Here is a 13831-nt window from a genome sequence, read left to right as displayed (position 1 = left end):
CAAGTTGCTCTTCTCGTTCTTATCAAGTAATGCACTTAATATTCATAATTGCTTCGTGACAGGTCCTTGTGCATTGCAAATTGTAAAGTGCCTGCATTTTAGAGAAGCTCGTGTTCATTAGATGGAATTAGGTTTTGGAAAACGACCTGGGGGTGAGACGTAAGAGCACAACCAAATATAATGGGTAATCCTGGGCTTGTCAGAATCATCCTGGAATAAGATTAGTCAGAAAATGTGAAAAGCCAGGGTGACCCCAAATTTATGAGAAGTCAACCTTCATATAGAGTGAGGTTGTTTTGTTTGCTTTGTGTATGAGATGTGATTCTAAAGTATTGGAATGGATTCCATAACTACACATTAAAATCACCCTCTTTTCTTAGAGCTGCATATAAATGTATATGGTACATAGTAATATACAGTCATACACCCCACTGCAGTACTCTTGCCTAGAAAATCCCATGGACAGAGGAGCCTGGTAGGCTGCAGTCCATGGGATCGCTAAGAGTCGGACACGACTGAGCGACTTCACTTTCACTTTTCACTTTCATGCATTGGAGAAGGAAATGGCAACCCACTCCAGTGTTCTTGCCTGGAGAATCCCAGGGACAGGGGAGCCTGGTAGGCTACCGTCTATGGGGTCACACAGAGTCGGACACGACTGAAGTGACTTAGCATAGCATAGCATAGCATCAGAAAGATAAATACAGGGGTAGCACAGAGTTATATTCGCCTGCAGTGTAGGAAACACAGGAGATATGCATTCCTTCCCTGGGTTGGAAAGATCCCCTGAAGGAGGAAATGGCAACCCACTCCAGTATTCTTGCCAGGAAAAGCCCACAGATAGAGGAGCCTGGTAGGCTACAGTCCATGAGGTCGCAAGGAGTCAGATACAACTTAGCAACTGAGCACGCACACACACACACACACACACACACACACACCCACACACACCCCAGAAAGAAAAAAAAGAAAGAAAATTTGAAATTAAATCCGGGCTGAATTTCCTGCTCTATCACTTGCTAAAATATGACCTTAGGCAAGTCACTTAACCCCTTGGGCTTCAGTTTCCTCAACTAGAAAAGTAAGATAAAAATATCTACACTGCTTGCATACTGTAGGATAATATGTAGTAATAAACTCTTATAACATTTATATAATCCTTACTGTGTGCTAAGTAATGTTCTAAGTAATTTTACATGAATTAACAATTTTCATAACAACCCCAAAATGTAGATAGAAGCCTCATTTTATACTTAAGAACTCTATATAAGAAATAAATTAAATGATTCACCCAAGATCACATGGCAATGAGTGGTGGAACTGCAATCTGAACACTTGTTACCAGGCATAAGAATCTCTATTATTAACTACCATCCCTTACTACCACAATGAATAGTGAGATTATATGCATAAAATTTATAACAAATGCCTAGGATATGGTGCTATGTGCTGTCACTTCAGTAATATCTGACTCTTTGCAACCCTATGGGCTGTAGCCTACCAGACTCCTCTGTCCATGGGAGTCTCCAAGCAAGAATACTGGAGTGGGTTGCCATGCCCTCCTCCAGAGGATCTTCTCAACCCAGGGATCAAGCCCTGGTGTCCCTCATTGCAGGCAGATTCTTTACCATCTGGTAGTCACACCTTAAATTGCACCTTAAATAATTCTTATTATTCAGATGTCACTAGGCATAAAAAAACTGATTTATGCCAGTATGAGGGGCAAAAAGTAAAGGCAAATGCAATCTATAGAAAATCTTAACCATTTTGACCAAGAGTTTCAAGGTTCCTGCCATACCATTACACGAACCAAAAACTGAAACAAGTAACTATATCGACATGTTAATGAAAATTCACAGGAGCAGGAAATATCCCAGGTATAATTTTTATAATACAAGAGGAAAAACAAAAAGCAAGTAGACTTCACAAGTAGGATAATCAGCCTTTGGAAAATTAAGGGAAGATTCCACAGATAACAGAGAATCCCAAGGACTGTCCTTAACTTGTAAATGTCAGTGTCTGACCAACATTTCTTCTCCATGGCAATGCCCCACTTGATCATAGCAGTAGCAAGATGTACATGTTCATGACTTTAACCTAAATTATAACTACAAATGTTTAACTGCTCTATGACTATCTTCTTACATTTGTTCTAAAATCCAAACATGTCAATTCACTTTTTCCTTTCAGGTTACTCAGATAAATGTGGATTCACTTTGGCAGAGTGTTGTAGAATTGTAACATTATCAATGCCAAAGTGAACAGTTGTTTAAATTACAGCAAGTTTCTCTAGAGAGAATTGGATCATTCTCCTCCTTCTTAACTGTTATATACCAAGAATTGACATGGACATACTGCTGTATTTAAAACAGATAACCAACAAGGACCTACTGTGTAGCACAGGGAACTCAGCTGAATATTCTGCAATAACCTAAATGGGAAAAGCATTTGAAAAGGAATAGATGTATATATATATAACTGAATCACCTTATTGTACATCTGAAACTAACACAACATGGTTAATCAACTATAGTGTATGTGCTCAGTCATGTCTGACTCTTTGTGATCCATGGACTGTAGTCTGCCAGGCTCCTCTCTCCATGAAATTCTCCAGGCGATAATACTGGGGTGGGTTGCCATTCCCTTCTCCAGAGGATGTTCCCAACCCAGGAATCGAACCCACATCTCTTGCTTTTCCTGCTTTGGCAGACGGGTATGCTCCAATATAAAATAAAAATTTTAAAAAGACCTTTCCCTGTAAGAATGACACTAAGGTTGTCATTCAACAAATGTTTATTCTGCCCTTATTAGATATCAGGCTCTGTGCTGTGTATGCCCCCAAGCAACAACCGCAGGGTCCCTTCTCTTACAAATTGACTCTGTCCCTTCATTCTCCTGCACTAGAAACCTACTTGAATGTAAAAGGAAATGAAAAACGGGACAGCAGTATCACAGGGTAATCTATATGCAAGCATTTGTTTCCCTTTGTCAGTATCTACCATTTCTCATATGGAGAAGGAAATGGCAACCCACTCCAGCATGCTTGCCTAAGAAATCCCATGGACAAAAGAGTCAGACACAAGTTAGCAACTCAGCAACAACAACCCTTTCTCGTAATCTCTGGAAAGAAATCATCTTAGTGGTGTAGGAGCACTAGCATTTATTAAACACCATCTCTGTGCCAGGCATTGAATGTGGAACCATAAATTAATTCTCTTATATAATTGTCCTAATAATCCTATGTTACAGACCAAGAAGAAAACAGAACCTCAAAGAGAATAAGCAGTTCATTTAAAGTCAGAAGCATGGAGTGTTTATTTTACTAATGGTGATAAACTGGTATAGCACAGAATAATCAGGATCTGAGGATATATTATTATACAGTTAAAAAATGAATATGTACACAACCAAGATTTTTACAAAGAGTGGATAATAACTACTCAAGATTCTTCTGCTCAGATAACAACTCTCATGAATACTGTAGGACTTTCCTGGTACTTCAGTGGTAAAGAGTCCGCCTGCCAACGCAGGAGATGCAAATTCAATCCCTGGGTTGGGAACCTCCCCTGGAGAAGAAAATGGCAACCCACTCCAGTATTCTTGCCTGGGAAATCTCATAGAGGAGCTTGGTAGGCTACAGTCCATGGGACCTCAAAGAGTTGCATGCAACTAAATGACTAAACCCCAGGTTCAATCCTTGGGTCGGAAAGGTCCCCTGGAGAAGGGAATGGCAACCCACTCCAGTATTCTTGCCAGGAGCATCCCATGAACAGAGGAGCCTGGTAGGCTACAGTCCATAGGTTCACAAAGGGTCAGACATGACTGAGCAACTAACACTTACTTAAGCAACTAAACAACACCAGCATGGATTCTCTAAGGGTTTTTTGGTGAAATTCTAACAAATATGTTTCTCTCTGCAGAAGGCTGACGCTGTACGTGTTATCACATTCACTGGCTGTATGGGAGAAGCATACTTTGACAGCAAACCTATAGGATTGTGGAATTTCCGAGAAATAGAAGGTGACTGCAAAGGATGCACCGTCAGGTTAGTTAAGAGCAGGGCTCTCCTAATGTCTGTCTGGCCTGTGCATCACAAAAGCTTTAATTTTATTGTGCAGTGTTGCATTATCATGTGGATGGTAAGCAAGAAGTTTGAAGTGATTGTGTTTAAAGGTAGATTTACTAGGAGGTGAAGTAACCTCAAGTCCTCCCCCAGTTTGCGTAGGCACTTTCCAAGGCCTTGGGAACTACCCTAGCACTTTGACATGGTCATATGTTTTTGTAAAATTTGTAAAGGTAAGATATTTCAGGGCTTCCCAGGTGTCTCAGTGGTAAAGAATCCACCTGCCAAGCATGAAATGAGGATTCGATCCCTGGGTTGGGAAGATTCCCTGGAAAAGGAAATGGCAACCCATACCATTATTCTTGTCTGGGAAATCCCATGTAGAGGGGAGCCTGGCAGGCTACAGTCCATGAAGTCACAAAGAGTTGGATGTGACTTAGTGACTAAATAACAATAGCAAGGTATTTTAGCCTCAGTCAGTTAAGACTACTATCTCTTTCCACTCCAACTTACCTTTGTGTTCAGGAAGTGTTGGGTCTCTGTGGCTCTTTTATACTCATATTTCAGTTTTACTTAAAGAAAGCTCTCCTTAACTGATTAAACTGAAGGCCCCTCAGAGTCTGGATTCACTCTGTTTATGTTTACAAGAAAATATAGAACCATACTGCAGGTTTTGTCTCCTACAGAATTTATGAAATGACACATAGCATCCTGTAAGTGTTTCAGGTGGAAACCCATCGGACTTGAAGATTTTAAGTGGGAAAGGAAAAACAGAGGTCAAGTTAGGCCAGGAGAAAGTTTCATAATAACCCTCATTAATTATAAGATAGAGGTTAGAATGTTGAAATTCAAAAATATTTATCAAGCATATAAAACATATATAAATATTCTTATATAAACCTGAATAGAGCACATAAAAAATTAAGTAGAAGTAGAGGATTTCTTTCCATGGACAGAGGAGCCTGGTAGACTGCAGTCCATGGGGTCCCTAAGAGTCAGACACGACTGAGCGACTTCACTTTCACTTTTCCCTTTCATGCATTGGAGAAGGAAATGGCAACCCACTCCAGTGTTCTTGCCTGGAGAATCCCAGGGACGGGGGAGCCTCATGGGCTGCTGTCTATGGGGTCGCACAGAGTCGGATATGACTGAAGCAACTTAGCAGCAGCAGCAGCAGTAGCAGCAGCAGAGGATTTCTCTGCATAAAAACTTAAAGGCCACTAATCAACTGAGACTACAATTTTAATTATATTTAGTTAAAGCTATACAATGTAAATTAAAACCTGGAAGCTTAATCAATACACATAGTAACTCTAAAATAATTAGGTGCTAAGGAGTTTATATTTTTTATTTCTAATATAAAGAGAACATGTACATTGCTAGAACCTAAATTCTCCATTAATGTAGCACAGAGTACTTCATGTCTCTAGAGTTTTATAGAAGAAAGTAGCCTCAAAATATTCTCTCCCCAAAAGTTTTAACTTTCATCTTTCTATTTTTTTTTTTTTTTGTCATCATGAACTTTTCAACTTGGCATTGAAGACAATTTGAAAGTCTGATCCATTCATGGTTTATAGTGGTTTTGTTCATAATCTTTGATAAAATCTAATATAGAATGTTGTCTGTAAAATGATTTCAATACAAGGACAATGAAGTCTACATTATCATTCCACTACTCACAAATCAACACCAACTTTTCCCTAAACATTTCTTCGGTAAATTTATAAGTAGAATTTTCAAAAGTGTATTGTCAACCAAACATCTAAAGCATTTAATGTCCTTTCAGCCATGCATATTATGTAAGACTATAGCATTGCTAATTATCAGTTCTGCAAAGATCTCAGGCCTTCATGTCCTCCTTTCCCAATTTTAAACCAGTCTTGTTCCATGTCCAGTTCTAACTATAGCTTCTTGACCTGCATACAGGTTTCTCAAGAGGTAGATAAGGTGGTCCGTATTCCTGTCTCTTTAAGAATTTTCTACAGTTTGTTGTAATCCACACAGTCAAAGGCTTTGGCATAGTCAATAAAGCAGAATGAGATGTTTTTCTGGAATTCTCTTGCTTTTTCTGTGATCCAACAGATTTGATCTCTGGTTCATCTGCCCTTTCTAAATCTAGCTTAAACATCTGGAAGTTCTCAGTTCAAGTACTGTTGAAGCCTAGCTTGAAGGGTTTTGAGAATTACCTTGCTAGCATGTGAAATCAGTGCACTGTGTGATAGTTTGAACATTCTCTGGTGCTGCCTTTTTTGGGGTTGGAAGGAAAACTGACCTTTTCCAATCCTATGGCCACTGCTGAGTTTTCCAGTTTGCTGACATACTGAGTGCAGCACTTTAACAGCATCATTTTTAGGATTTAAGTGGCTCGGCTGGAATTACATCACCTCTAGTAGCTTTGTTCATAGTAATTCTTCCCATGGCCCACTTGACTTCACACTCCAGGATGTCTGGTTCTAGGTGAGTGATCACACCATCATGGTTATCTGATTCATGAAGATCTTTTCTGTATGGTTCTTCTGTGTATTCTAGCCACCTCTTCTTAATATCTTATGCTTCTGTTAATTCCACACCATTTCTGTCCTTTATTGTGCCCATCTTTGTATGAAATGCTCCCTTGGTATGTCTTGAAGAGATCTTATCTTTACCATTCTATTGTTTTCCTCTGTTTCCTTGCGTTGCTCTTTGAGGAAGCCTTTCTTATCTCTCTTTGCTATTCTTGGAACTCTGAATTCAAATGAGTATATCTTTCCTTTTCTCCTTTGCCTTTAGCTTCTCTTCTTTTCTCAGCTGTTTGTAAGGCCTCCTCAGACCACAATTTAGCCTTTTTGCATTTCTTTTTCTTGGGGATGGTCTTGATCCCTGCTTCCCATACAGTGTTACAAACCTCTGTCCATTCTGTCTACCAAATCTAATCCCTTGAATCTATTGTCAATTCCACTGTATAATCATAAGGAATTTGACTTAGGTCATACATGAATGACTTAAGGGTTTTCCCTACTTTCTTCAGTTTAAGCCTGAATTTTGCCATAAGGAGGTGATGATCTGCGCCACAGTCAGCTCCAGGCCTTTTTACTGACTGTATAGGGCTTCTCCATCTTTGGCTGCAAAAAATATAATCAGTCTGATTTTGGTATTGACTATCTGGGGATGTCTACGTATAGAGTCGTCTCTTGTGTTGTTGGAAGAGGGTATTTGCTATGACCAGTGTGTTCTTTTGGCAAAACTGTTAGCCTTTGCCCTGTGTCATTTTGTAATCCAAGGCCAAAAGTTCCTGTTACTCCAGGTATTTCTTGACTTCCTACTTTTGCATTCCAATCCCCTATGATGAATAGGACATTTTTTTTCTTTCTTTCTTTTTTTTTTTTTTTTTTGCTGTTAGTTCTAGGTCTTATAGGTCTTCATAGAACCACCCAGCTTCAACTTCTTTGACATTAGCGGTTGGGGCTTAGACTTGGATTACTGTGATGTTGAATGGTTTTCCTTGGAAATGAACTGAGATCATTCTATCCTACTTGATATTGTACCTGAGTACTATATTTCCAACTCTTTTGTTGACTATAAGGGCTACTCCATTACTTCTAAGGGATTCTTGCCAACAGTCCTAATCTGAAGTAAATTCTCCCATTCCTGTCCATTTTAGTTCACTGATACCTAAAATGCCAGTGTTCACTCTTGCCATCTCCTGTTTGACCACTTCCAATTTACCTTGATTCATGGACCTAATATTCCAGGTTCCTATGCAATATTGTTCTTAAAACATTGGACCCTACTTTCACCACCAGATACATCCACAACTGGACATTGTTTCCGCTTTGGCTCAGCCTCTTCATTCATCCTAAAGCTATTTCTCTGCTCTTCCCCAGTAGCATATTGGATACCTACCAACCCGGAAGGCTCATCTTCCAGTTTCATATCTCTTTGCCTTTTCATACTGTTCATGGAGTTCTCGAGGCAAAAATCCTGAAGTGATTTGCCATTCCTGTCTCCAGTAGACCATGTTTTTCAGAACTCTCCACCATGACCTGTCCATTTTGGGTGGCCCTACACAGCATGGCTCTAGCTTCACTGAGTTGTACAAGGCTGTGATCCATGTGATCATTTTGGTTAGCTTTCTGTGGTTGTGGTTTTCTTTCTGGAGGCTGTGAGATTATCATTTATTAATTATAAAGGAATAGTCACTCTTCCTAGTAAATATATTGAAAATGAATAGGAAAACTCTAGTATAATGTTAGCTATTGAAATTTTATGGACTGTGATTGGAAAGATTCATTTTTCCCCAACCTCAAAGTCACCAATTTGAAGCCAGGTTTACCTGGTTTTTGGTTAATGAATTAAACAAAATAGCCTGATCTACAACTGTATGTTTTGCTGCTCTTATACAAAACTCCTGCTTGCAGATTTGCCTGTTGCTTGAACAGAAGAATCTGTTACAGGGTTGAAATGGGAATAGGCTTTAGAAATCGTTCACTGATCTAAACCTCTCATCTCAGAGTGGAGACACTGAGAAATGAGGTGTCACGTGACTTCTGAGATTCCACATCAGACTCCAGATTACCTGCCATCTACTCTGCTGTTTTTTCCATTATGTGTTGAGGAAATTAATATATTAAGGCCATAATAACATCATTATACAAATGTGACATTTTTTTATTCCAGTGCTTATTCTGACATCATGTAGTGAAATTTTATGTTTTTTTCTTTTCGAGTTGTAACAATGCTTTGGGCCAAAGCATTTGGGAAACTGTCAGTGGTGATCTCCACACCCTTTCTGGAGTTTTTGTTGATAGCATGGTGGTACATAATGCAAAATCCAAGTATTTGAGACCCTCATGGACCTTCTACTTAGTAGAGTCTACATTACATTTTCTAATATCATAATATTCCAGATTCTAATGGATTTTTAATAATGATGAAAGAAGACCAAACTCATCATTTATTCACTAAATTTATTCACTAAATTATATTGTTAATAAGCTGATTTAGTCCCGCAAACCTTTCAGTTAACACTTTTCATGAATATTGAAAAAGCATCTTTTAAGCTTTAAGCTACAGTATACAAAAATATATCAATCTGATTTTATACCTATTTAGATATAACTTACAATTACATGATTGTGACGAATACAGAGAAGACTCTTCCCTTTCTTTTGTCTTCAGAGTTTTATATTTCTCTCTTTTCCAGAAACAGAGAGGAAGCCAATTTGTCTAAAATGCAAGCTATTCTTCCACAAGCCCATTAATGTTGTACACTATTATTTTTCTCATTATCCAAGATTTCATACAAATAATAGTCTCAGTTATTGTTATTTTACATTACTGTATTTCTCAATAGCTCTTCTCTACTCTTAAGTTAATACAACAGTCCAGTTTCACAGATTCAAATATAAACTAAGATGCAGATATTTAAAGTTTAAATATCTCCACAGTCAAGACTTATGCTGTTAACATCAGTTAGGTAAGATAGATAGACGATAACTCTTCTTTTGAAAAAGAAATATTTTTAAATGCTATATTTACAAGACATATCTTGCTGCTGCTACTGCTAAGTCACTTCAGTCGTGTCCAACTCTGCATGACCCCATAGACAGCAGCCCACCAGGCTCCCCCGTCCCTGGGATTCTCCAGTCAAGAACACTGGAGTGGGTTGCTATTTCCTTCTCCAATGCATGCAAGTGAAAAGCGAAAGTGAAGTCTCTCAGTCGTGTCCGACTCTTAGCAACCCCATGGACTGCAGCCCACCAGGCTCCTCCATCCATGGGATTTTCCAGGCAAGAGTACTGGAGTGGGGTGCCATTGCCTTCTCCAGACATATCTTAATATTCATTAATTATTCAACCAGTATTGATTGAACATGTATTCTCTGTGAGGCAATTTGATTTCCAAAATCCCCGTCATTCCACAAATATTTACCAGCTTCTACTATGAGCCAAGTATTGCACTGGATGCTGAGCTTGTGCCTGAAATGGAGCCTGACCCATAAGCACTACTCGGCTTCATAGAGCTTACATACAGGGGAAGAAGACAGATCAACAGATACACACAGTTAGAGAAGCCCTTCATTGTCTGAATCTAATATGTCCCAGAAAATCCAACTGAATAGCCAGGGCTCAGAGAATAGGAGTCTATTTTCCATCATGGCTTTTCTTCTTACAACTTGTAAGTTAGCACCTTTCGACCACCTTCGCCCTTTTCATCCAACCCCTACTCCCTGTTACGTTATGTATTTGGTAAATGTAACAATGCATTCTTAGCATGTTCCAAAATCCCACTAGTTCACACCACTAAGATACACTTAAACACCAACACAACTATCCATTAGGCACCTCAGCAAAAGGATTTAAAACATCATTGACCTAGTTATTGAACACCTAATGAAGTCCAGGTGAGAGATGGTGGTTACCTGGCCTGATGGTGGCCCTGGAGAGGAGGGGAAGGATGGAAGATGTATCTGGGATTGTTCCTGCCCTACAACAGCCTACTTCCTGGTGGCTCAGATGGTAAAGTGTCTACCTGCAATGCGGGAGACCCGGGTTCAATCCCTGGGTTGGGAAGATCTCCTGGAGAAGGAAATGGCAACCCACTCCAGTATTCTTGCCTGGAGAATCCCACAGACGGAGGAGCATGGTAGGCTACAGCCCATGGGGTCGCAAAAAGTCAGACATGACTGAGCGAGTTTCACTTCACAACAGCCTACAACCCAGACTCACAAGATAGAGTGTGATGTATTGAAAATGGATGGATCATGTAGACATCGTCTGATTCATGTGAAATGTCTCTCTTCAGTCCACAGGTGGAAGATAGTGAGGGGACCATTCAGTTTGATGGAGAAGGCTATGCATTGGTCAGTCGCCCCATTCGTTGGTACCCCAACATCTCCACTGTCATGTTCAAGTTCAGGACATTTTCTTCAAGTGCTCTCCTGATGTACCTTGCCACACGAGACCTGGTAAAGATGTGCACCGTTGATCTTTCACAATTGAAGATATGGTTTGCTTCTTTTTTTGTAGGGTTCCAGTGCAGTTATCAGTTATTGTTCAGAGAAGTCTGGGATGAGTGTGCATAGCCAAGAGTGGTGCATAGTATTTATGTATTTCCATCAATGACTTTAATTACATATATAATTTAATTATCATTTATTTTCAGAATAACTGCCTTATAATTCTTTAAAAGAAACACCCAGTAAAGATTCCCTTTGTATAGAAACATGCAGCAGAAAAACACACTTCCTTAGCCTTCTTCTAAAGACCTTAGTGAAAAGGTGGTTCTAAACATCCTTATTATTTTTTCCAGGTCAGTGTTTCTTTGTAACTTCTTTCTGGGAACATCCTATTTAGTTTGCTTAATACAGTTTCAAAAGAACCCACTTTTTACTCCTGTCGTAAAAGGATACATCCTAGTAATTCAGCTTTGACCATTTGCGCCATAACAACACACCCACAAACATTCATAAAATACTAACACCAATTCTATTTCCAAAAATGGATTTCACTTACAGATCAACACATTCAGTAATTTAACCATAAAGCCCTATTACAAACCCCACAAAGTGAATACCCATATTTTTCTCTGTGTATCTAATCACTGGTGTATTTTTCCTCTATTAATAGAAGGATTTCATGAGTGTAGAGCTCACTGATGGGCACATAAAAGTCAGCTATGATCTGGGTTCAGGAATGGCTTCCGTTGTCAGCAATCAAAACCATAATGACGGGAAATGGAAATCATTCACCTTGTCAAGAATTCAAAAACAAGGTGAGTTTTTATAGTAATAATGCACTCTGAGCCTTAATCATGCTATCCAAAGCTCCCACGTATCTAATCATGAAGACCCTGTCTGTCACTTTAGGTACTCACAAATTCTGTGAAAAATTGATACAGTCATTTCTTTGGCTTAGATTACAGGTGGTTTGGGTTAGACATGACTGATTGAAGAGCCAAATGATTCTCTGTCATTTTCTTTTGAAAGTGAGAGCTTAATTTGAAAGCATAAAACTATCATACAACTTGTAAAATTATATCCTGTAGTAGATTTGAAAAGCTTGTATGCTTTCCTTTTCTTCCCGTTTTGCCAAGATGTTTCCTTTAGAATGGCCCACAGATAGAATTTGTACAGGCAATAGAGCACAGCTACCAATCCTTAGCTTTTTGAAAATGCCAAAAATGTGTATGTGGACAAGCTAATAATTGATTAATAATGATGTAACATTTTTATGTTCTAGGACATTTTCAAAACACTTCCCAAACATTATTTCATTTGTTCATGTATTTTGTTCTGGTGGAGAAGGCAATGGCACCCCACTCCAGTACTCTTGCCTGGAAAATCCCATGGATGGAGGAGCCTGGTAGGCTGCAGTCCATGGGGTCGCACAGAGTCGGACACAACTGAAGCGACTTAGCAGCAGCAGAGAAAAGAAAATGTAGACTCAAGCTTATATGTGGTCCCAAACATTTATACCTAAAATCTTACAACCAAGACAGAAATCCAAGACTATTAGGTGTCAGTGTGCTGCTATTGTTATCTTAGTATAATTCCCCTAATTCTGGGTACTATGGCATTGCTTGTATCTGCAAATTAAACTTTGATTCTTCTGTTTATATTATTAGACTTAATTCATTTTGAATATGCCAGTGTGACATTTCACAAAAATTTAGATATAACCTTGCACCGTCTTTCATTCCTACATTTAACACATATCTGCCAAACACCTAGTTAAGTACTGTGCTGTGCTTACTAGGTGTTTGGCAGATACAACTACAGTCATGTCATGGACTGTAGCCTGTCAGGCTACTCTGTCCATAAGGATTCTCCAGGCAAGAACACTGAAGTGGATAGCCATTCCCTTCTCCAGGGTATCTTCCCAACCCTGGTCACCCTCATTGAAGGCAGATGCTTTCCCATCTGAGCCACCAGGGAAGACCAAACATATTGGAGTGGGTAGCCTATTCCCTTCTCCAGGGGAACTTCCCAACCCAAGAATCGAACCAGGGACTCCTGCATTTCAGGGGGGATTCTTTACCAGCTGAGCTACTAGGGAAGCCCAGTAATTATTAGGCAAGAACAAAGTGAAGTCTGTGATAAGCCCCAGTCTTTAAGGAACTTGCAGTCTAAAGGGGAAGACAGACAAGTCAATCAGCAGTTAGAGTAGAAAGCTAATTACCATATGGAGATATGTACAGCAGGCTAGAAATCTCAGAAGAGAGAAACACTCAAGTCAGATCCAGAGGTCAGCCCTCAGGGAGTGCCCTGATGCACAGGCAGGAGCTGAGGAGTTCTGTGGGTGAAAAACTCCTTTGGACAATTCAGAAAATTGAACGTTGTGTGAAATCCTGGAGGTCTCGGGGAGCATGATATTAATACAACATCATATATCATTCTCCAACTGCTTTTCCTTGGAACAGGAAACCCTGGAGAAACTCCTCAGTTTGGACAAAAACTGGTTTTGCATTTGTTTAATTAATTGGAATAGCTGTCTGTATACATTTTTCCCAAGCAAGAGAGGCACAAGGCACATTTATAGACTCTGGACAGAAAAAAGTTTAACTCTAATCTGACATTTCTGCAACTTCTCTGATCACCAAAATCCTTCCATACCTTATCAGCATGTGGCTGAATACACTTTGGGAAATGCTTTGGGAACTATAAGTAAGTCCATAGGCTAAGAGGATGAATCGTGGCAGAGAATGATCAGATAAGGCTGGAGATAACAAAGCCAGTTTATAAAAGGCCTTATGAGCTAAACTGGGCTTTCCAGGTGGCGCTAGTGGAGA

The 13831-nt window shown here is 39.5% G+C and overlaps 1 protein-coding gene across 3 annotated transcripts in view; it reads left to right on the top strand.

The window, feature by feature from the left end:
• LAMA2 (laminin, alpha 2) overlaps positions 1-13831 on the top strand; it is a 705371-nt gene that overhangs the window by 629436 nt on the left and 62104 nt on the right. For all 3 annotated transcript variants that reach the window (XM_010834646.1, XM_010834645.1, XM_010834644.1), the window contains exons 49-51: positions 3921-4045; positions 10847-11009; positions 11671-11815. In XM_010834646.1, the coding sequence (XP_010832948.1) occupies positions 3921-4045; positions 10847-11009; positions 11671-11815 (433 nt within the window). The remainder of the gene's footprint in view (positions 1-3920; positions 4046-10846; positions 11010-11670; positions 11816-13831) is intronic.

The sequence above is a fragment of the Bison bison genome, unplaced genomic scaffold (genome assembly GCF_000754665.1).
Source record: "Bison bison bison isolate TAMUID 2011002044 unplaced genomic scaffold, Bison_UMD1.0 scf7180017864035, whole genome shotgun sequence".
Lineage (NCBI taxonomy): Eukaryota > Metazoa > Chordata > Mammalia > Artiodactyla > Bovidae > Bison > Bison bison.
The sequence above is the reverse complement of the archived record's forward strand: the minus strand, read 5'-3'. Positions and strand labels throughout refer to the sequence as shown.